The sequence below is a fragment of the Schistocerca piceifrons genome, chromosome 1 (assembly GCF_021461385.2).
Source record: "Schistocerca piceifrons isolate TAMUIC-IGC-003096 chromosome 1, iqSchPice1.1, whole genome shotgun sequence".
Lineage (NCBI taxonomy): Eukaryota > Metazoa > Arthropoda > Insecta > Orthoptera > Acrididae > Schistocerca > Schistocerca piceifrons.
In genome coordinates, this window is record NC_060138.1 from 1,061,683,501 (window position 1) to 1,061,709,448 (window position 25,948).

The 25,948-nt window shown below is 40.0% G+C and overlaps 1 protein-coding gene across 3 annotated transcripts in view; it reads right to left on the bottom strand.

Moving 5' to 3' along the window:
- Positions 1-3,103: 3,103 nt before the first annotated feature.
- Positions 3,104-25,948, bottom strand: part of LOC124797465 (fibrous sheath CABYR-binding protein) — a 103,730-nt gene continuing 80,885 nt past the window's right edge. For all 3 annotated transcript variants that reach the window (XM_047260790.1, XM_047260789.1, XM_047260788.1), the window contains 2 exons: positions 25,147-25,359; positions 3,104-4,524 (listed from right to left, as the gene is read on the bottom strand). In XM_047260790.1, coding sequence (XP_047116746.1) covers positions 3,356-4,524; positions 25,147-25,359 — 1,382 coding nt within the window. In that variant the 3' untranslated portion in view covers positions 3,104-3,355. The remainder of the gene's footprint in view (positions 4,525-25,146; positions 25,360-25,948) is intronic.

Genomic DNA, 25,948 nt, shown 5'->3' on the forward strand with positions numbered 1-25,948 from the left:
AGATTAATACACTTAACAGATTCAGAAGGATGTAGGTAGCAGTAGGTACTGGGAGATGAAGAAGCTTGCACAGGATAGGGTAGCATGGAGAGCTGCATCAAACCAGTCTTAGGACTGAAGACCACAACAACAACAACATGGCTGTATTATCGGTCGGAGGATGGCATTCACGTATCATACAGCCATTACGGCGCCTTCCATGACCACCAGGGGCGTATATTAGCCCCACATAGTGCCACCCCAAAAAATCATTGAAGCTCCACCTTGCTGCACTCACTGGACAGTGTGTCTAAGGCATTCAGCCTGACCAGGTTGCCTCCAAACACGTCTCCGATGATTGTCTGGTTGAAAGCATATGCAATGCAACACTCATTGGTGAAGCGAAGGTAATACCAACCCCGAGCGGTCCATTCGGCATGTTGCTGGGCTCACCTGCACCATGCTGCATGGTATCATGGTTGCAAAGGTGGACCTCGCCATGGACATCAGGAGTGAAATTGTGCATTATGCAGCCTACTGCACACAGTCTGAATCATAACACGACGTCCTGTGGCTCCACAAAAAGCATCATTCAACATGGCGGCATTGCTGTAGTATTCCTCCGAGCCACAATCCGTAGGTAGCAGTCATCCACTGCAGTAGTAGCCCTTGAGCAGCCTGAGCAAGGCATATCATCGACGGTTCCTGTCTCTCTGTATCTCCTCCATGTTCAAACAACATCACTTTGGTTCACCCTGAGACACTGGACACCTCCCTTGATGAGAGCCCCTCCTGCCACAAAGTAACAATGCATATGCGATCGAACCGCGGTACTGACCTGGTGGAATTACTGGAACTGATTGGCTGTCGGACTCCCTCCATATAATAGGCACTGCTCATGCATGGTTTTTCACATCTTTGCGCGAGTTTTGTGACATCTCTGAACAGTCAAAGGGACTGTGTCTGTGATACAATATCCACAATCAGGATTTCTGGGAAATGGGGTGATGCAATACTTTTTTTGGTGTGTGTATTTTGTTGACTTCCACCTACCTAGGGAGAAATGACCATCCCAATACAGTAGGGGAAATCCAAGATCACGCAAAAAGATTAAGGTGTCCTTTTTTCCCATATACTGTTTGAGATGGAATGGTGAGAAATAGTCTGAAAATGGTTTTATGAACCCTCTGCAAAACAGTGAAGTGCGAATTGCAGACTAAATGTAAATGTATATGTATGCAGATATATATGTAGTGCCTCAGCAGAAGGTAATTTCAGCTAGATATGTCTAGCCATTTCTTTTCATGATACTGTTATATTTCAGAGAAAAGGACTGCAGTATATGCTTAAAATCTGAATAACATTCTACTTCTACAAACAATGGAAAATCCAGGATGGAATGTAACAATATTATGGAAAGGAAAGTTGCTAATTACCGTATAGCAGAGATGCTGAGTTGCCTTTGTCAAAAGTACACACACACACACACACACACACACACACGCACAGAGAGAGAGAGAGAGAGAGAGAGAGAGAGAGAGAGAGAGAGAGAGAGAGAGTGAGAGTGAGAGTGAGAGTGTGTGTGTGTGTGTGTGTGTGTGTGTGTGTGTGTGGTATTTTTTGACGAAGGCCTTACTGGCCACAAGCTTTATTTGTGACAATCTTTCTGTTGTGTCTATCCGCGAATCAGCATCTCCACTATATGGTGAGCAGCGACTTTCCTTTCCATAATATTCTACTTATACACGATTATTTGTCATCACCAAAATTACTTACCGTGAAATTGGATAGTTTGTTTCCATGTAAGTATAGGATGGATAATTATTTCATGCTTATTTATTTATTTTTAATTTTCAAACTGGATTTGATGCAGAGAACTTACAACAAAGAAACTCTTCTTGTTTCTTGAGACTTATCTAGATGAGATAATCTTTGGTAGCTACATTTGTAATGGGTGATTTTTTAAATTATATTTTGTTAAGCTCTTGTATGAAATGTAGAAGTACTTGTGACTGCTTATGCTATAGCAAGATAGCTCTTGCAGTGTTAGTTTATCCTACATACTTGGCAAGATTACATACTTCAGGATGGAGACGATCACTGCAGACATAGTTCACACGGCGAGTGTTGAATGCTTCTGGGCCAATGGGCAGCCAGCCCAGATTGGCAGGCTGTAGTGAGATAGCAGCCTGCACTGTATGGCTGTGCTTTCAAGGGCTGTGTTAGTAATATACAGTGAAATAAAGCACCAACATCTAACATTTTGATTTCATCTTCTTTCAAGTCATAATCACTTGCAGATGACCGCATCCATGTACCTGATGTAAGTGTGATGTCAGCTGCTGTCGGATAGTCTTTATTGTGTACTTCTTTCACACAAATAAAGGACTACAGTATAAAAACTAAATCCATCACAGCAGCAGAAGGCATGTTGCTAATGTAATGAACTGTGTACAAAGCTATCTGAACTCTATTATGGTTTGATTAGAAAACAAATTTCGTAAGTGGTACCTGTTGGTGTGTTAATCCATCATCATACATAAATATGTACTAGCTTTTTAAGTTCCTATGGGTCCAAACTGCTGAGGTCATCAGTCCCTAAGCTTACACACTCCTTACTGTAACTTTAACTTACCCAAGGACAACACACAAATCCCAGCCCGAGGGAGGACTCTAACCTGCAACGGGGAAAGCCATGTGAACCATGGCAATGTACCTACAACCGTGCGGCTGTATTAGCTTCAGCTGTAATGTACAGATACATATGTGCAAATATTTTAGACTGAGGACCAAGCTCCAGAGATGCATACAATGAATGAGAAGGTGTATACGTTCGTTCACAGCATTAAATATAAGGGATGCCACATGAATATTGTGTCTCCATAACTCTTCAAATACTGAAAGCTATTTGTTGCCAATTTATGCAACAAGACCTTATGTACATAGGAAAATGAAGACAAATATGGACTAATCTTGAAAGTGACAAAGAATGAGACATCAGAATTAAAATAATTTAATGAAAAATTAAATAATTTGCTTTTTACACCACAATAATTGGAAACTTTAATGATTTGTATAATGTATCATAAATATACTAAATAAATCAACAATTCATATTTTTCTATATGTATATATTAGGTACTCTGTGAAAAATGGCAATGATGACTTTCAGTATAAAAAATTTAATGAAAATATTAATAAATAATATGTAAGAATCTGATTATAAAAAGGCAGTTAATATCACTGTACAATTTTTATAAACTGTCATCGAAAAAGTTACAAGTCACACGCACAGCAATAATGGAAAAGCAGTCACACACAAACATTCACGCATAATACTGGACATGCAACACAATGATATTCTTATGCACCTCACTTAGCTTTTTGTAATACGAGCATAAATATCAATGTTGCTATTAGCACTACTTCCATAGTCATTATTTGAACTCCCATTATCAACTGCAGTACTGGATGTGTGTCTCACTTCTTCATAACCTGGTTCAGCATTTTGTTGTGAAACATAATTTGAGATTTGCTCACTCTGTGACGTACTAAGTGAGCTGTTGCAATGTAGTTTTACTTTCTCATAACCTGAAACAGTTTCACTATCAGAGTCTCTTGCTTCTTCGTTATGGAGCCTTTCATATGGAGGCTCAACACTATTGACATCGAAGTAATTAACACTTTCATAGTTAGGATCATCCTGGTGAACAACTTCATAGGCTGAATCAGATTCTCCTCCTGATGTTCCTGAAACTACAGCATAGTTAGGTTCATGAGTATCACTGGTCATACTCTCATAATTTGGTTCATCAGTAGTTAATGTCATCTCTGGTAGATTTACACTCGTGAAGCCCGTATGTAAATCTGTTCTCTTCTGCCCACTGTCTGTGCCTTTGTATTCATGTTTCATACCACCTTCCTCCCTGTTGTCTGTATTGTACTGATGAGAATCAGTTTTGCGCTGTGGCCGAAGCTGTTCATAATTCGGATCACAGTCTGAAGGATTACGCTGGACCTGATGTACAACCTCATAACCTGGGTCGTATGGCATAACTAAACTATTGGGCCCAACACTTTCATAACCAGGTTCCTGTTCTTTGAAATTTCCTTGCTTTGGGAGGTGTTCATATACAGCACTCTCATTTTGGATTTCAGTTTGCACTTGGGGTAATGCACATAAATCACTGCTACTGGTTTCTTCTACTGGGACAGCTTTGCTTGTTGTTACAGTGCCAAAACTGTCACTAATTGGTTCAATCTGGGTAATACACTCATTTATAGCAGTAGCTTCTGCAAGCAGACTAGTGTCTCCAGATTGCTGAGGAAGTCCAGCTAGTTCTGTGGGGGTCTCCACCTGACTAGCTGATTTGTGTTTCTTCTTCATCACCTTTGCATACATTTCTTCCAGACTTGTAACAGGTACAGTATATCTAAGCTCTGGACTGCCAACAGGTGGTGGAGGTAAGGGAGAATTTGCCTGACGCTTCTCCGGTTTTGGTGAACCCAAATTAATTACAGAGCTTGTTGCACTCGATGTTGATGCTGGAACAGATGAGCACTTATTTAGAAAGCATGATAAATGTATCTCTAAAACTAAATTCTATACTATGTAATCATTATTGTGTAAATAACAATCATCTTAACCATTTCAGCCACATCTGAATGCCTATTTGACATTTATTATTGAGAGAAATTCAGCTTTCCCTAGCCATTTTGTTATCACGCTTTTTAACCTTCACACTTTTTAAAATCAATGCATTTCTTATGCAAAACATGTTTTTTATTTGAGGAACACACACTATTTCATAGATCACTGCTCATTTCTTGATACTGACATCTTCTGACATTGTACTCTGAAAGCTGTACAGGAAATTTCACAAATATGGTACTTAAATTTTATGAAACAATTTTTCCTTGCTGAAAGTGTATTTCACTTCTAGTAACATATATTACCAAATCGTATTTGTACATGAATGTTAATATTTTCTTGCTCAAAATTTCATTACCTTGTGCAAGCAATTGGACTTAAAAGAGAAGCCATAAATGAAACTATATCCGTTATCAAAATGAACTTGTATAAATTTAATAGAATGAGCCAAACAGAAACTGATGTATAATGTGACCTTGTCAAGTTAGTCCTATTTCTGAACTATTTTACCTTCAATGGCCGTGTATATGAACTAAAAACGATCTAGCTATGGGGAACTTCCTATCAGGAGCTCTCTCATATATAGTTTTAGATCATGTCGAATATGAATTTTTTGAACTTTACAATGATCTGACTAAAAAAGTTGTATATGACCATTACATAGATAACACACTTGTACTGGTGGATTGTGTATCTATTGTGTATATTTATGTTGACAACATCCATACAATCCTGATTGTTTACAGATGGATAAATACATAAACTAAAATTGACATTCTTGACAAAGCTAACAGATGTTACCAATGGTTTAAATTGTTAGATAAAGATACCACTTTCACCGTACAGCACAAGGAAACTGAATTATTTTTATTTTGATCTGAAGGTTAAAAATGAAGGTGGTGACCACCTGTTCAATGGATTCTGAAAATCCATTACATCTGACTGCATACTTCAGAATAGTTCTTGCCATCCATGACCCATTAAAGCAGCATATTCCTGCTCAGTCAAAATCCTTTAAGTGAGGTGAATATTAAAACTGAATTACCTACACTGAAAAGGTAGCTTCTGAAATAACTCTGACTAACAGTATAATAGAAGAAACAAACTGGGAACAGAGATCAGGTCACATTACAGAGGAGTGAACAAAAGAAAAAATATAGGATTACAGTTTTTTTTTTTTTTTTTTTTTTTTTTTTTTTTTTTTTTTTTTACCATATCAGGGGCATATTTCCAACAAGATACGTTATCTGTTTCAGAAAATTGGGCCGCAAATTGGCTTCAAGATAGAGAACTCTTTATATATGACACAGATAAGTAATTATATGTAATAATCTTTTCAAGTTTTACACTGAGCAAACTGAGAGAAACTTCAAAATGAGGTTTAGAGAACATGTTAATGGTAGTGAATTCAATCCCTCTCAGCATTTAGTGGTCATTTAAGAGAGAGTAAGCATTCTGTTAATGATATTGCTAAAAGCATTCTTCATTAGGAATAAAATGTAGATTATCTAATATCCTAGAAGAAATATACAGTCACATGATGAAATATCAAATGTCATTAATGAGCAGACAGAGTTAAGAAATAAGATCTATACAAATAAAACTTTGACAGTGTTTTAAACAGGTATGTTAGGATTAGAGTTTTCCCCATTTTCATGCATGTAAAATTAACTAAATCTGACAACATATTTTGGTCCCTTTCTGAGCTGAGAAACTCTTTATATGCTACAGACAGATTTTGTTACCTTACTTTCATCTTGCTCAGTGTATTGTTCATAACAGTTAACCTCAGCTTTTTTCCTTTATATAGTCCACCATTATATACTTTATATATTCTAGCCTTGAATACTATCTCTCCATGTATGTACACACACACACACACACACACACACACACACACACACACACACAAAATATCCTTATGTTACAGACAGGTATGTATACATTTATTTGTTTGCCCTCTGCATCAGATACCACTGACAATGGGCTGTATGCTTGAATACTGTACTGGCAATTACCCATTTTTACCTGCAGCTCATCACAGTGTACAGCAAGATAGCATTTAACGAAAATATAATAATAGTACTTCATGATGTACGTAAGTCTGATGTACATCATTGGTGTTTGACAAAAAGTGGGTCAAACTGCTTTTGAATTAGCGATTAGTGGCATCTCAAAATAAATGTTCACATTTGGTTTACATTAACCCAAAAATATTGTTCACTCACAATACAGAACAGTAAGTATCAAAACATCTCTCCAAAGTGCTGTATCAGTGAAGACGAACTGCATAACTACACAACATACAGAAGCAGTAAGTAATAGAGCTATTAAAAAAAGCGAGAATATGTATATAAGAAATGCTTTATCAACTCAGAATGTGAGCTAAAACTGAAATGAGATTTCTGGTTTTGTGGGTGTGTAACACTTCTAAGTAGTATGATCTGTTGAGCATTTCATAATAAGCAATAACAGTAGTATCAGCATGAATATGTTAATTACATTTTAGCTTGATTTCAGAATGTTACACGAGATATTGAGTTCTACATGTCTTTTAGGCATTTCCTCATACAAATGGTATTCATGTTCTTGCAATCAGCAGACAACTAATGATCAACCTGTTAGGCCTTTCCTTATAGTGTCCTGTGAAACTTTTATTGAGCATTTGCCTATAAACATTATTGACAGCATTTTACCAGAGATGGTGTTCCTGTGAAAGGGCCATGGAATATTTATCCAACTTGCTCCTGAAAATTAGTCATGCTCATGCAATATGCTATTTTCAACAAACAGCATTACGGCAGGGATTTAGATAATGCAAAGAATTGCAGAATGCTTCCTGGCTGCTGTGTTCAGCTCAAAATAGAGCATGCTTCTAAAGCGAATTGAAATAGATTCGATATCTGCAATGAGAAGCTCTTTATAAAGTTCAGTTTGTAAAATATTAAAGGATCTATGAAGATGAATATGTTTCAGTTTCTATTAAGACTACTGTGATTTAAGTAAGCACAACAGACATTATACTTTTTCCATGCTTTGTATATCAGTAATTCTAAAATGAAGTACTTTTTGACAAACACATAATAATGTAATATGCAGTTGCATTCTTATAGACTTATATGTTTAGTACAAGCCAAGACTAAGGAGATATTAAATTTGTTATACTTTTTTGTATCTTGGAAAAATAACAACAGTTCCAGAATCTTTGGAAGTGGCACAACAGCTGATATTAGAGATCAAACAACATTTGAATTGTTAAAGAATTAGTCTGGAATTAATTTAAAGGGCTTTTTGTATGATCATTATTTCATCCACACAAATGCAAATGAACTCCACACAATAGACTGGAGGGAGCTACTCACCAACAAGGCAAGCCAACTTGCCATTATTTGTTACCCCCAACACATTCATAACAAACCTAAAAGTACACAGAAAAAGAAACTGAACAAGAAGTCTAGCAAAAGGTGTCACAAGAAACAACACAGTAATGTTATTGAACATAGAAAAAAATAATCCTTAGTCTCTGTGCCACTTCACCAGAACTGTCTCGAGGAAAGACAAGAAAAAAAATACAACAAAAAAAGCACAAATTTATGCACAACAGAAATGGCTTCAGGCATTTTTACAATTTTGGTACTGGTCAGATGTAAACAAATACAGTTATGATGCTACTTCTGACAGAGGTATACCTGTGAATCTGAAAGGTTTCCACTACTTAGCTAAAAACACGAAAGAAGAAAAAGAAACCTTTTTTAAAAATATTAAAAAAAATGCAGTAAAATATGATTACTGCATCTTAATCTTTCAAAATTTTTTCTGCAGTATTAATGGTTAGTTGGAGTCAATACATGAAGGTATAAAAATTTTGTATTAAGTTATTTAACTACAAAAGTCACGTAATTACCTCAACAGTTCACCTACAGCATTTTTCAAATAATATGGAATTTTGAGAGTGCTGAGTACTGTTGTATCCCTTTACACATATCTGTCTTTCCAAATTACAAAATCTAAATTTAAGAATGAGCCACCAGTGTTGCTACACTGCACTCTACTGTCACCGTATTAGCTGTGTTATGTGATATAATTAATGCTGCAATATTTACACCATAGACTAAGTCCACCATTATGGCGTATCCTTTTTACTTTGATATATGTTAGCAAATAATAAATATTTAAATCAAAATAATATGTTGTGCAGGTCATACCGTCTGCCTTGGGTGTATCGGTAGTTTTTATTGCTCATTTTAAATTTTTTTCCACTTAGGCTTTCACTCTCAATAACCATGTACCAACTGCTGTGAACTATGTACCAAGTAGAATAGTCACCCAGTATTAAGTTGCTTGTTCCCCTAAAATGCTCTAGCTAAAAAGTCTCTATGCACCATGTCTGAGTGACCAACAGGGAGCCTGGGAGGAAGATCATATGTTGGTTTGAGACACGTGTTGGAGTGTCAAACAACAGATTGACGTCCTCTATGGCTCTGATTCTCAGTGAAGTATGTCATCTTTCCTCTCTTCACTCTCCTGACGGGTTTCCAACTTTGTTCCACTACCACTCAACATCTGCCTTGACTAACCTGACAGGATGGAGGTCTTTTTTACAACCCAAGCACCCAACTGTACTTCATATTCTGGAATATAGTGAGAATATTGAGTCTTAAGCCTTATGTTTTATTTAAAATACTCCCTATTGATACCAACTCTATTTGAAAGTCCTGAAGCAATCACATTGCAACTGCACAGTTTATCTTGTAAGTAAGAATACAGCTGCAAAGGACATGCTGAACAGCACTGATCTAGAACTGATGGTAAATAACCACAGAAGTTAACAACAAACATTATTTTTAAAATTTAACAAAAAGTTTTGTTCCATTCAATGTTTTGGACACATTTTCCATGTCTCATCATAAGCCTATATGGCCCTCAAAATCATAGGTTTCATAAAAGAAGCCTTCCAGGATGAAGCTTGTATTTAACTTTGGGCACATGGTAGAATTTCAAAAATGCAACATGCACCATTCAAGCAAATCATAGTTTTGTAAACATGTGTTCTCTTTTATGACGAAAACAAAATTACAGTTCAACAGGGAAGTTAACAAAAGCTGTCAATACAAAAACTGGGACACTATGACTACACAAAAGCTGAATTAAATTTTCTATTACCTAATTTGGTTAGTGTAACATGGTTATGGGTAGTTGTTACTGTTATGTAAATACTTTGAGAACTCATTTTTTAAATTGAATTCCTCATACAATGCAGAAGACTTTTTTTCAACTGTAATAGTATGGCACATTCTACACTCCTGGAAATGGAAAAAAGAACACATTGACACCGGTGTGTCAGACCCACCATACTTGCTCCGGACACTGCGAGAGGGCTGTACAAGCAATGATCACACGCACGGCACAGCGGACACACCAGGAACCGCGGTGTTGGCCGTCGAATGGCGCTAGCTGCACAGCATTTGTGCACCGCCGCCGTCAGTGTCAGCCAGTTTGCCGTGGCATACGGAGCTCCATCGCAGTCTGTAACACTGGTAGCATGCCGCGACAGCGTTGACGTGAACTGTATGTGCAGCTGACGGACTTTGAGCGAAGGCGTATAGTGGGCATGCGGGAGGCCGGGTGGACGTACCGCCGAATTGCTCAACACGTGGGGCGTGAGGTCTCCACAGTACATCGATGTTGTCGCCAGTGGTCAGCGGAAGGTGCACGTGCCCGTCGACCTGGGACCGGACCGCAGCGACGCACGGATGCACGCCAAGACCGTAGGATCCTACGCAGTGCCGTAGGGGACCGCACCGCCACTTCCCAGCAAATTAGGGACACTGTTGCTCCTGGGGTATCGGCGAGGACCATTCGCAACCGTCTCCATGAAGCTGGGCTACGGTCCCGCACACCGTTAGGCCGTCTTCTGCTCACGCCCCAACATCGTGCAGCCCGCCTCCAGTGGTGTCGCGACAGGCGTGAATGGAGGGACGAATGGAGACGTGTCGTCTTCAGCGATGAGAATCGTTTCTGCCTTGGTGCCAATGATGGTCGTACGCGTGTTTGGCGCCGTGCAGGTGAGCGCCACAATCAGGACTGCATACGACCGAGGCACACAGGGCCAACACCCGGCATCATGGTGTGGGGAGCGATCTCCTACACTGGCCGTACACCACTGGTGATCGTCGAGGGGACACTGAATAGTGCACGGTACATCCAAACCGTCATCAAACCCATCATTCTACCATTCCTAGACCGGCAAGGGAACTTGCTGTTCCAACAGGACAATGCACGTCCGCATGTATCCCGTGCCACCCAACGTGCTCTAGAAGGTGTAAGTCAACTACCCTGGCCAGCAAGATCTCCGGATCTGTCCCCCATTGAGCATGTTTGGGACTGGATGAAGCGTCGTCTCACGCGGTCTGCACGTCCAGCACGAACGCTGGTCCAACTGAGGCGCCAGGTGGAAATGGCATGGCAAGCCGTGCCACAGGACTACATCCAGCATCTCTACGATCGTCTCCATGGGAGAATAGCAGCCTGCATTGCTGCGAAAGGTGGATATACACTGTACTAGTGCCGACATTGTGCATGCTCTGTTGCCTGTGTCTATGTGCCTGTGGTTCTGTCAGTGTGATCATGTGATGTATCTGACCCCAGGAATGTGTCAATAAAGTTTCCCCTTCCTGGGACAATGAATTCACGGTGTTCTTATTTCAATTTCCAGGAGTGTATTTCTCATATTTGCATGTACTTGGCAGATCTAAGCAAAGATGAGATCAAGAATTTCTTTTAGCAGTTAAAGAACAATGGCATAAGTCATGTAGTTATTATCCCTCTGACCACGTCCATACAAATTATAATAACCATTGTGAGCACTTTGCTGATATTTTTGGAAGGACATCTAGTGAATATGATGACATCAGACATTTAATTGTTGATGGTTGTTGTGATACGTAATGGACTAATCAACATAATTAATAGTTGTTACAAAAGCAAGAGATCTTGCAAATGTATGTGGCTGCATCTCAAAATACAGGGTTATTACAAATGATTGAAGCGATTTCACAGCTCTACAATAACTTTATTATTTGAGATATTTTCACAATGCTTTGCACACACATACAAAAACTCAGAAAGTTTTTTTAGGCATTCACAAATGTTCGATATGTGCCCCTTTAGTGATTCGGCAGACATCAAGCCGATAATCAAGTTCCTCCCACACTCGGCGCAGCATGTCCCCATCAATGAGTTCGAAAGCATCGTTGATGCGAGCTCGCAGTTCTGGCACGTTTCTTGGTAGAGGAGGTTTAAACACTGAATCTTTCACATAACCCCACAGAAAGAAATCCAATGGGGTTAAGTCGGGAGAGCGTGGAGGCCATGACATAAATTTCTGATCATGATCTCCACCACGACCGATCCATCAGTTTTCCAATCTCCTGTTTAAGAAATGCCGAACATCATGATGGAAGTGCAGTGAAGCACCATCCTGTTGAAAGATGAAGTCGGCGCTGTCGGTCTCCAGTTGTGGCATGAGCCAATTTTCCAGCATGTCCAGATACACGTGTCCTGTAACATTTTTTTCGCAGAAGAAAAAGGGCCCGTAAACTTTAAACCATGAGATTGCACAAAACACGTTAACTTTTGGTGAATTGCGAATTTGCTGCACGAATGCGTGAGGATTCTCTACTGCCCAGATTCGCACATTGTGTCTGTTCACTTCACCATTAAGAAAAAATGTTGCTTCATCACTGAAAACAAGTTTCGCACTGAACGCATCCTCTTCCATGAGCTGTTGCAACCGCGCCGAAAATTCAAAGCGTTTGACTTTGCCATTGGGTGTCAGGGCTTGTAGCAATTGTAAACGGTAAGGCTTCTGCTTTAGCCTTTTCCGTAAGATTTTCCAAACCGTCGGCTATGGTGCATTTAGCTCCCTGCTTGCTTTATTCGTCGACTTCCGTGGGCTATGCGTGAAACTTGCCCGCACGCGTTCAACCGTTTCTTCACTCACTGCAGGCCGACCCGTTGATTTCGCCTTACAGAGGCATCCAGAAGCTTTAAACTGCACATACCATCGCCGAATGGAGTTAGCAGTTGGTAGATCTTTGTTGAACTTCGTCCTGAAGTGTCGTTGCACTGTTATGACTGACTGATGTGAGTGCATTTCAAGCACGACATACGCTTTCTCGGCTCCTGTCGCCATTTTGTCTCACTGCGCTCTTGAGCGCTTTGGCGGCAGAAACCTGAAGTGCGGCTTCAGCCAAACAAAACTTTATGAGTTTTTCTATGTATCTGTAGCGTGTCGTGACCATATGTCAATGAATGGAGCTACAGTGAATTTATGAAAGCGCTTCAATCATTTGTAATAGCCCTGTATAATTCCAACTAAACAACAGAACATTATAGTGGACATATTAGAGTCACTACATTCAATAAGACACAATAGAGTCACTACATTCAATAAGACACAATAGAGTCACTACATTCAATAAGACACAATAGAGTCACTACATTCAATAAGACACAATAGAGTCACTACATTCAATAAGACACAATAGAGTCACTACATTCAATAAGACACAATAGAGTCACTACATTCAATAAGACACAATAGAGTCACTACATTCAATAAGACACAATAGAGTCACTACATTCAATAAGACACAATAGAGTCACTACATTCAATATGATAATCATCAACAATGGCACCTTGTACTCTGACATTGATCATCTTTAAGAAAATGTATTATCTGCACATCAAACATTTCCAGGTTAAGAATATACAGTGTACGAGAACATAAAGAAACATTTTATAACAGCAGAACTTGTGAGGGTGTTCAATAAGTAATGCAACACATTTTTTCCCTTCAACCTATTTTGGTTGAGAAAATATGGAATTTGTTGTGGGACATAGAATATTCCTACTTTGGCCCCTGTAGTTTCATGAAGATCCAACAGGTGGTGGCATTATATGTAGCCTTCAAAATGGCATCTGTAACAGAGGTGCATTCCAAGCAGAGAGCTGTCATCAAATTTCTTTTGGCAAACCAGAGCATTGCAGATATTAATAGGTGCTTGCAGAATGTCTATGCTAACCTGGCAGTGAATAAAAGCATGGTGAGTTGTTGGGTGAGGCGTCTGTAATCATCACAACAAGTCGCGCAAACCTGTGTCATCTCTCACATGCTGGCTGGCTGCACACAGCTGTGATTCCTTCCTTCAATGCCGGAATGTAAGGGCACTCATTCAAGGTGATCGACAGATCACAATCACACTCCTAGCTGCTCAACTGGACATGTTGCTAGTATTGCTGACACACTCATCCATATTGGGGTACTCAAAGGTGTGTGTGCCCACTGGGTTCTTGTAGGCTTACAGAAGATCATAAAGAGCAATGAATCGCCATCAGAGTGGACTTGCTTGTGCATTACGAGGCTGCCTGTAACAGTTTTTTTTATTGAACAGTGTCACAGTGATGAAGCATCAGTTCATCACTTTGAACCAGAAACAAAACTGCAATCCACTTCTCCTCTGGAGAGGGGAGGGAGGGAGGGAGAGAGAGAGAGAGAGGGAGAGAGAGAGAGAGAGAGAGAGAGAGAGAGAGGGGCGGGGGGGGGGGGGGGGGGGGGGTAGGTTCAAGGCTGCAAGGCCTCACAAAATCTGTGCACTTGAAAGGAACTCCAAACACTTCACTGGAATGTTTTTTTCACCTACCCTACAGCTTGGATCTTGCACCATCCAACTTCCATCTGTCAGCCCAACGAAGGGTGTGCTCCATGGGAAGTAGTACATGGATCATGTGGAGGTTACTGATGCAGCAAAACGTTGCCTCCAACATCTACCAGTAGAGCGGTACCATGAGGGCATACAGGCACTCCCAGTACAGTAGTGTACGGACATCACACTGAATGGAGTTTATGTTTAAAAAATAAGGTTTTGTAATCAAACGAGAGGACAATAATATAGTGTACTGGAATCCCCAATAAAACCAACTTGCTTTCAGAAACAAAGGTGTTGCATTACTTACTGAACATCCCTTGTACAATTTAATCCACATTTCAGTGATTTCTGCCAGAAATTTGCTCTCTATCAAGAAGACGGCCCAGTATATATTGTATCTGTGAAAGGCTGAGAAGATCCACTTTAATGAAACATGATGAGACTGCACGAATAATAATGGTGCAACATGTCGAGTTCTCCAAACTGACTTACAAAGTGTGCTTCCATTTCCCATTACCAGCGACTTCAGTTGCTTATTAGAAGAACTACTATCGCTCCAATTTTGATTGCCATGACTTGTCCTCTGGCAAAACACTCATGTGTCTTTGGGACATAGGCTCATCATCCAAATTATTTCAAGAGATAGCTTCATGTAAGTAACAAAGGCACATATCTATTTACACTAATTTATGCACTGCATAAAACAATAATATAAATTTGTGTATCACATGGGTGAAGTTAGTCATGCCAGCTGGTGGTTAGAAATGATATACCACAAATTTCTTATTTTCAGTCATTATTACCTGCTGAAAGAGACAGATTTTAGAAATAATTAGTCCGTTTTGAAGAGATAAGCTCTGTATCTTCCACGTAATTTGTATAATACTAGCAATCATAGTAATGCTTCACAATTGCTAAATATGTATGGGAATTGGATTTACGTCCTAATCTCCATCTCCTCCTCTGCCCTCTCTTTGTTCTTCTTCCCCTCCTGCCTGCCCCCCCCCCTCTCTCTCTCTCTCTCTCTCTCTCTCTCTCTCTCTCTCTCTCTCCCTCTCCTCTCCCCCCCCCCCCCCATCTCCCATCTCCCATCTCCCCCCCTCTCTGTTCACGTCGTCTTTGCCCCTCTCTCTGACTTTGAGCCTTGTTCACAGGTGTTATAAAGGAAACTGCAATTGGGAGTTGAAGTAACTTAGCATGAATGGGTAAATCGGTTGGGATAATTGGCATACAGGGTATGAGAGACACCTCTCCAGATGCTGTATCTATGAGTTATAGTGTTTATTTTTTGAATGGTTTTAATCTCTAATATGGGTATAATAACAAATTTTCAGATAAAACAGATTCTGTAGACGTTTTCTAATCATAAGCAGATATGCCATAAATACAATTTTCCTGATTACTGTTAAAAATGACTGAAGAATGAAACGAAACAGTACAATGTTGTGTATACAAATTTTGTTTAAAACTATACTTATAGAGAGATAATATATATAGGAGAAACAATCTGTTTAATGGTTTAAGTGCCTTGATATTGTAGTTGAAGTTGACTGGGGGGAAAAAACAATACATTTTCACTTTGCAGCACAGCATTGTTTTTTCTCAGTCAGTTTTAGCAGAAAACCAGGACAGTGTGGGTTAAAAAGAAATATAGCCTATGCCCATCTGAATGTTTATTAACGTATTGGGCAAAAATTTGAAATAAATCAATCAGAAACTTTTAAAAGATTTTTGCCAACAACATTTGCCTTTTATACCTTACACATATTTAAAAAATCATACAATTTATGGCCATTCGAGTGTTATTACAGTATCGTGAGAAAACCTAAAGTGAACTGATGATGAACTTTTTGAGATTTTTGTGACAACATTTCCTCTTAATATATTACACATGTATTTAAATATAATATATATGAGGGCCGTTCAGAAAGTAACCTCCGGTTGATTTAAAAAAATACACCAAGTTAAATAAAAATATTTTAATATATACATCTTACAACTACATCTTTGCACTATTTTTCTACATAGTCTCCATAGCGATTGAGGCACTTATTGTATCTCTTCACAAGCTTTGAAATTCCTTCTGCATAAAAATCACCCGCTTGTGCCTGGAGCCAGCCTGTGACCGCATCTTTGAGCTCTTCGTCGTCATCAAACCGCTGTGACCCGAGTCTTTTCTTCAAATGCATGAAGAGGTGATAATCACTTGGTGCCAGGTCTGGGCTGTAAGGTGGATGGTTGATAACGTCCCACTTGAAGGACTCAAGAAGGGCCGTTGTTCTGCGAGCAGAGTGAGGACGGGCGTTATCGTGCAAAAAAACGATACCGGAAGTCAGCATACCATGGCGTTTGTTCTGTATAGCCCGTCGTAACTTTTTTCTTGTTTCACAGTACACGTCTTGATTAATGGTCGTACCACGTTCCATGAATTCAACCAACAACACCCCTTTGGCATCCCAAAACACCGTTGCCATCAGTTTTCTGGCAGAAAAATCTTGCGAGGCTTTTCTTGGTTTGGTAGGCGAATTTGAATGTGCCCACATCTTTGATTGTTCTTTTGTCTCAGGGTTCACGTACTTAATCCAGGTTTCATCACCGGTCACGATTCTGTTTAACAATGGTTCTCCTTCGTCCTCATAACGTGACAGAAAGTCTAATGCAGAGGCCATTCTTTGAGTTTTGTGGTGGTCGGGAAGAATTTTGGGCACCCATCGTGCACAGAACTTACGGTAACCCAATCTTGCTGTCACTATCTCGTACAAGAGAGTCTTAGAAATCTGTGGAAAACCAGTAGACAACTCCGACATTGAGAAACGTCGATTTTCACGAACTTTTGCATCAACTGTCTGAACGAGTTCGTCAGTCACCAATGATGGTCTACCACTCCTCTCTTCATCATGAACGTTTTCTCGTCCACTTTTAAATAAACGTACCCATTCACGGACAACTCCTTCACTCATAACTCTTGGTCCGTACACGGCACAAAGCTCACGATGAATAGCTGCTGCAGAATATCCTTTGGCTGTAAAAAACCTTATGACAGCACGCACTTCACATTTGGCGTGGTTTTCTATTGCACCACACATTTCAAACTGCCACAAAAACTAAACTAGCGCAGGTACGACGTTCAGTCGACCACAGCTTGATGCCGACTGACCTGTTGAGTGCGTGAATGCACAGATGGCATCGCTACTCCTCCCACAACCCGCACTGTGATCAATCGGAGGTTACTTTCTGAACCGCCCTCGTATTTACAAAGTATGTGATCTATCTCCATTTGAACACTTAACAGAACACTGTGTAAACATTTTAAATAAATCGGTCAAGAGCTTTATGAAATTTTTGATAACAATGTGTCCCCTTTATATAACGTATAGATGTTAACATACCGTACGTATAAAAATGTAGTCTATGTCTGTCCGACCTGCCCAAGAACCATGGACCTGGTCATTGGTGGGGAGGCTTGCATGCCTCAGCAATACAGATAGCCGCACCGTAGGTGCAACCACAACAGAGGGTTATCTGTTGAGAGGCCAGAAAAACGTGTGGTTCATGAAGAGGGGCAGCAGCCTTTTCAGTAGTTGCAGGGGCAACAGTGGATGATTGACTGATCTGGCCTTGCAACACTAACCAAAATGGCCTTGCTGTGCTGGTACTGTGAACGGCTGAAAGCAAGGGGAAACTACAGCCGTAATTTTTCTCAAGGGCATGCAGCTTTACTGTATCGTTAAATGATGATGGCGTCCTCTTGGATAAAATATTTCGGAGGTAAAATAGTCCCCCATTTGGATCTCTGGGCGGGGACTACTCAGGACGACGTTGTTATTAGGAGAAAGAAAACTGACGTTCTACAGGTCGGAGAATGGAATGTCAGATCCCTTAATCGGGCATGTAGGTTAGAAAATTTAAAAAGGGGAATGGATAGGTTAAAGTTAGACATAGTGGGAATTAGTGAAGTTCGGTGGCAGGAGGAACAAGACCTCAGGTCAGGTAAATACAAGGTTATAAATATCTACATCTACATCCATACTCCGCAATCCACTGTACGGTGCGTGGCGGAGGGTACCTTGTACCACAACTAGCATCTTCTCTCCCTGTTCCACTCCCAAACAGAATGAGGGAAAAATGACTGCCTATATGCCTCTGTACGAGCCCTAATCTCTCTTATCTTTTCTTTGTGATCTTTCCGTGAAATGTAAGTTGGCGGCAATAAAATTGTACTGCAGTCAGCCTCAAATGCTGGTTCTCTAAATTTCCTCAGTAGCGATTCGTGAAAAGAATGCCTCCTTTCCTCTAGAGACTCCCACCAGAGTTCCTGAGGCATTTCCGTAACACTCGCATGATGATCAAACCTACCAGTAACAAATCTAGCAGCCCACCTCTAAATTGCTTCTATGTCCTCCCTCAATCCGACCTGATTGAAATTCCTAACACTCGAGTAGTACTCAAGAATAGGTCGTATTAGTGTTTTACAAATGGTCTCCTTTGCAGATGAACCACGTCTTCCCAAAATTCTACCAATGAACCGAAGACAACTGCCACTACATGCTTGTTCCACTTCATATCGCTCTGCAATGTTACGCCCAAATATTTAATCGACGTGACTGTGTCAAGCGCTACACAACTAATGGAGTATTCAAACATTACAGGATTCTTTTTCCTATTCATCTGCATTAATTTACATTTATCAATATTTAGAGTTAGCTGCCATTCTTTACACCAATCACAAATCCTGTCCAAGTCATCTTGTATCCTCCTACAGTCACTCAACGATGACACCTTCCCATACACCACAGCATCATCAGCAAACAGCCACACATTGGTATCCACCCTATCCAAAAGATCATTTATGTGGATAGAAAGCAACAGCGGACCTACCACACTTCCCTGGGGCACTCCAGATGGTACCCTCACCTCCGATAAACGCTCACCATCGAGGACAACGTAATGGGTTCTATTACTTAAGAAGTCTTTGAGCCACTCACATACTTGGGAACCAATGACATATGCTCATACCTTAGTTAGGAGTCTGCAGTGGGGCACCGAGTCAAACATTTTCTGGAAGTCAAGGAATATGGCATGCGTCTGATACCCTTCATCCATGGTTCGCAAGATATCATGTGAGAAAAAGGCGAGTTGCATTTCCCAGGAGCGATGCTTTCTAAAGCCGTGCTGATGCATGGACAGCAACTTCTCTGTCTCAGGGAAATTCATTATATTCGAACTGAGAGTATGTTCGAGAATCCTGCAACAAACTGATGGTTAAGGATATTGGTCTGTAATTTTGAGGATCTGTCCTTCTACCCATCTTATGTACAGGTGTCACCTGCGCTTTTTTCCAGTCGCTCGGACTTTACGTTGGGCAAGAGATTCACGATAAATGCAAGCTAAGTAAGGAGCCAATGCAGTAGAGTACACTCTGTAAAAATACAAAATCAAATAGGGGTAATGCAGGAGTAGGTTTAATAATGAATAGGAAAATAGGAATGCGGGTAAGCTACTACAAACAGCACAGTGAACGCATTATTGTGGCCAAGATAGATATGAAGCCCACACCTACTACAGTAGTACAAGTTTATATGCCAACTAGCTCTGCAGATGACGAAGAAATTGAAGAAATGTATGATGAAAAAAAGAAATTATTCAGATTGTGAAGGGAGACGAAAATTTAATAGTCATGGGTGACTGGAATTCGAGTGTAGGAAAAGGGAGAGAAGGAAACATAGTAGGTGAATATGGATTGGGGGACAGAAATGAAAGAGGAAGCCGCCTGGTAGAATTTTGCACAGAGCACAACATAATCATAACTAACACTTGGTTTAAGAATCATGAAAGAAGGTTGTATACATGGAAGAACCCTGGAGATACTAAAAGGTATCAGATAGACTATATAATGGTAAGACAGAGATTTAGGAACCAGGTTTTAAATTGTAAGACATTTCCAGGGGCAGATGTGGACTCTGACCACAATCTATTGGTTATGACCTGTAGATTAAAACTGAAGAAACTGCAAAAAGGTGAGAATTTAAGGAGATGGGACCTGGATAAACTAAAAGAACCAGAGGTTGTACAGAGATTCAGGGAGAGCATAAGGGAGCAATTGACAGGAATGGGGGAAATAAATACAGTAGAAGAAGAATGGGTAGCTTTGAGGGATGGAGTAGTGAAGGCAGCAGAGGATCAAGTAGGTAAAAAGACGAGGGCTAGTAGAAATCCTTGGGTAACAGAAGAAATATTGAATTTAATTGACGAAAGGAGAAAATATAAAAATGCAGTAAGTGAAACAGGCAAAAAGGAATACAAACATCTCAAAAATAAGATCGACAGGAAGTGCAAAATGGCTAAGCAGGGATGGCTAGAGGACAAATGTAAGGATGTAGAGGTCTATCTCACTAGGGGTAAGATAGATACCGCCTACAGGAAAATTAAAGAGACCTTTGGAGGTAAGAGAACGACTTGTATGAATATCAAGAGCTCAGATGGAAACCCAGTTCTAAGCAAAGAAGGGAAAGCAGAAAGGTGGAAGGAGTATATAGAGGGTCTATACAAGGGCGATGTACTTGAGGACAATATTATGGAAATGGAAGAGGATGTAGATGAAGATGAAATGGGAGATATGATACTGCGTGAAGAGTTTGACAGAGCACTGAAAGACCTGAGTCGAAACAAGGCCCCCGGAGTAGACAATATTCCATTGGAACTACTGACGGCCGTGGGAGAGCCAGTCCTGACAAAACTCTACCATCTGGTGAGCAAGATGTATGAAACAGGCGAAATACCCTCAGACTTCAAGAAGAATATAATAATTCCAATCCCAAAGAAAGCAGGTGTTGACAGATGTGAAAATTACCGAACTATCAGCTTAATAAGTCACAGCTGCAAAATACTAACACGAATTCTTTACAGACGAACGGAAAAACTAGTAGAAGCCAACCTCGGGGAAGATCAGTTTGGATTCCGTAGAAACACTGGAACACGTGAGGCAATACTGACCTTACGACTTATCTTAGAAGAAAGATTAAGGAAAGGCAAACCTACGTTTCTAGCATTTGTAGACTTAGAGAAAGTCTTTTGACAATGTTGACTGGAATACTCTCTTTCAAATTCTAAAGGTGGCAGGGGTAAAATACAGGGAGCGAAAGGCTATTTACAATTTGTACAGAAACCAGATGGCAGTTATAAGAGTCGAGGGACATGAAGGGGAAGCAGTGGTTGGGAAGGGAGTAAGACAGGGTTGTAGCCTGTCCCCGATGTTGTTCAATCTGTATATTGAGCAAGCAGTAAAGGAAACAAAAGAAAAATTCGGAGTAGGTATTAAAATTCATGGAGAAGAAATAAAAACTTTGAGGTTCGCCGATGACATTGTAATTCTGTCAGAGACAGCAAAGGACTTGGAAGAGCAGTTGATTGGAATGGACAGTGTCTTGAAAGGAGGATATAAGATGAACATCAACAAAAGCAAAACAAGGATAATGGAATGTAGTCAAATTAAGTCGGGTGATGCTGAGGGAATTAGATTAGGAAATGAGACACTTAAAGTAGTAAAGGAGTTTTGCTATTTGGGGAGCAAAATAACTGATGATGGTCGAAGTAGAGAGGATATAAAATGTAGACTGGCAATGGCAAGGAAAGCGTTTCTGAAGAAGAGAAATTTGTTAACATCCAGTATTGATTTAAGTGTCAGGAAGTCATTTCTGAAAGTATTCGTATGGAGTGTAGCCATGTATGGAAGTGAAACATGGACGATAAATAGTTTGGACAAGAAGAGAAAAGAAGCTTTCGAAATGTGGTGCTACAGAAGAATGCTGTATGATGGGTAGATCACATAACTAATGAGGAAGTATTGAATAGGATTAGAGAGAAGAGAAGTTTGTGGCACAACTTGACCAGAAGAAGGGATCGGTTGGTAGGACATGTTCTGAGGCATCAAGGGATCACCAATTTAGTATTGGAGGGCAGCGTGGAGGGTAAAAATCGTAGGGGGAGACCAAGAGATGAATACACTAAGCAGATTCAGAAGGATGTAGGTTGCAGTAGGTACTGGGAGATGAAAAAGCTTGCACAGGATAGAGTAGCATGGAGAGCTGCATCAAACCAGTCTCAGGACTGAAGACCACAACAACAACAACATACAAGGACGGCATTCTCGAGGACAATATTATGGAAATGGAAGAGGATGTAGATGAAGATGAAATGGGAGATGATATACTGCATGAAGAGTTTGACAGAGCACTGAAAGGCCCGAGTCGAAACAAGGCCCCGGGAGTAGACAACATTCCATTAGAACTACTGACAGCCTTGGGATAGCCAGCCCCGACAAAACTCTACCATGTGGTGAGCAAGATGTATGAGACAGGTGAAATACCCTCAGACTTCAAGAATAATATAATAATTCCAGTCCCAAAGAAAGCAGGTGTTGACAGATGTGAAAATTAATGAACTATCATTTTAATACGCCACTAACACACGTTCTTTACAGACGAATGGAAAGACTGGTAGAAGCCGACCTTCGGGAAGATCAGTCTGGATTCTGTAAAAATATTGGAACACGTGAGTCAATACTGACCCTACGACTTATCTTAGAAAATATATTAAGGAAAGACAAACCTACATTTCTAGCATTTGTAGACTTAGAGAAAGTCTTTTGACAATGTTGACTGGAATACTATCTTTCAAATTATGAAGGTGGCAGGGGTAAAATACAGGAGCGAAAGGCTATTTACAATTTGTACAGAAACCAAATTGGAGTTACAAGAGTCGAGGGGCACGAAAGGGAAGCAGTGGTTGGGAAGGGAGTGAGACAGGGTTGTAGCCTATCCCCGATGTTATTCAATCTGTATATTGAGCAAGCAGTAAGGGAAACAAAAGAAATATTCGGAGTAGGAATTAAAATCCATGGAGAAGAAATAAAAACTTTGAGGTTCGCAGATGACAATGTAATTCTGTCAGAGACAGGAAAGGACCTGGAAAAGCAGCTGAATGTAATGGACAGTGTCTTGAAAGGAGGATATAAGATGAACACCAACAAAAGTAAAACAAGGATAATGGAATGTAGTTGAATTAAATCGGGTGTTGCTGAGGAAAATAGATTACGAAATGAGACACTTAAAGTAGTAAAGGGGTTTTGCTATTTGGGGAGCATAATAACTGATGATGGTTGAAGTAGAGAGGATATAAAATGTAGACTGGCAATGGCAAGGAAAGCTTTTCTGAAGAAGAGAAATTTGTTAACATCAAGTGTAGATTTAAGCATCAGGAAATCGTTTCTGAAAGTATTTGTATGGAATGTAGCCATGTATGGAAGTGAAACGTCGATGAAAAATAGTTTAGACAAGAAGAGAATATAGGCTTTCAAAATGTGGTGCTACAGAAGAATGCTGAAGATTAGATGGGTAGATCACATTACTAATGAGGAGGTATTGAATAGAGTTTGGGAGAAGAGAAAGTTGTGGCACAACTTGACTAGAAGAAGGGATCGGTTGGTAGGACATATTCTGAGGTATCAAGGAATCACCAACTTAGTAATGGAGGGCAGCATGGAGGGTAAAAATCGTAGAGGAAGACCAAGATATGAATACACTTAACAGATTCAGAAGGATGTAGGTAGCAGTAGGTAATGGGAGATGAAGAAGCTTGCACAGGATAGAGTAGCATGGAGAGCTGCATCAAACCAGTCTCTTTGAACTTTTAAAGATTGTTAGCTTACAATATTTCTCTTTTATGTAGTACACACAGAAAGTACAAATTTTTTTTTTATTTTTATATGTGGTACCCTAATAGGTACATACACAAGTGTCTTGGTTGTTTTTTCTCTGCGTCAACCGGTCTTCCCACCAATATGTCACAAACTTTACAACCTCGCCGGGGGTGGGTAGAGCGGGCGAGTGTGGGTGGGGCGAGGGTGGAGGGTGAGGGCGAGGGGGAGGGGGGCAAGGTGAGGGCGAGGGGGAGGGGGGCAGGGGGAGGGGGAGTGAGTCACAAATTCAATTATGTGTGAGTGCATTGGATGTACTGGTGTCAAACCAATTGTGGGTGGTTGAATGGTCTGTATAAGAAACACACAGTAATGCAAGGTAGGACAACTGTGGGACCTAGCTTGGAACTAAAAAACACACATTTGTCTGCTACGTAAAGTTCGAAACCTGGTATAATGTGTACACTTTAACATAGCAGTTTTAGGTGGCAGGTGTTCTGAACTGTGGTTGTGCCAAAGACTGGTAGAGGACAGGCCTGAAGACACTCATTTACAGCACTGCCAACATGGCAAGCAACTTCACCATAGCTCTTAGCGAATGGTTTGTGTTGTATGTTGTTTATGGTCGTCCTTTCTTAGTTAGAAATGAGTATCACTGAGTTCCATTACGATCACCAAAACACCAGAAGGGAGCAGTGATCCCTACGAGTGTTTGTCAAGTTTTGTTTTTGCAAAAACATAGAATACAAGTGCAGGTTGACAGTCCTGCAAGAGGGCTTGTTTCCCAGCACTGCTCCTCTCCACTCCACTCTGGCAGTCAATGTTCTAGTTTGTTTATGCTGCTGCCTACTTTATAATATCTTTATTATAATGTGAGTACACTGAAAGTCTTCCCATAATGTGTGAATAAATAAGGTTGTTTTCAGTTCTATTTCAAATTCAAAGCACTAAGACTTTGCCTTCAGGCAAACAGAATTATAATTTTTTTAAATTTTTATGCCTAATTGTATAAAAAAAGATGTGAATTTTGTCAAATATAGATCTTATATTTCAGCTCCCTAGGTGTTACAATATATATTTTATCAGATAAGGAATTATACTCATATCTTACCTTGACGTGAATGTGCTTGTGCAACATGTCGTAAACTGTCTACACTTGGAGGCTGGGGGGGAAATGCAGAGCTTGCTGGATTAATTTCTTCTGGATCGACCACCGGTGCAGGTGCTGGGATGACTTCAGGTACTGTTGTTTGTATCTGTGCATACGTGTCACTCCCACTAGTGTATTCCATTCCAGGATCTTCAATTGCAGCATACATTTCATCTGTATAACAACAGGAATATGTCACATACATTCTAAAAAAAATTTAGTGTTTTATTTGATGCAAATGGAGTAGATATACAACATTTCTTTAACAGCATTGAAAATATGTAGAAATCTCATCATATGCAGAATGCACAACTATTTTTAGAGAAAGCTGCAATAATCATACTTCATAGCAATGAGAAGTCTGTGAATAGAATCCAATGTCTCTTTAATATGGACTGCGAAATTACAATTCTAAGAATGCAAAACTGCAGGCTTCAAGCTGAAAAGCAAGAGTAATGGTGGGTATGAAAAGCATATTTTCTTCAAGCCATGTTTTTCTAATGTCAGTCAAAAGTGAACTATTTGAGTAATAATGCTCCTTTGCTTTATTTTAAGCTTTGAACTACAGAATTAGAAATTCACATGTTTTTTGTACTATAATAATCAACTCAATAACTGGGCAACTGATATTTCTTTTCCTTTTTAAACAGGAGGGAGAGAGGGAAGAAGAGAATAAGGGCAATAACAATAAGAAAAAAGGAATGAATAGTTACAATGGTACTGGATAACATCCGAGAAAAGAAATTTATTTTATGTGTAACCA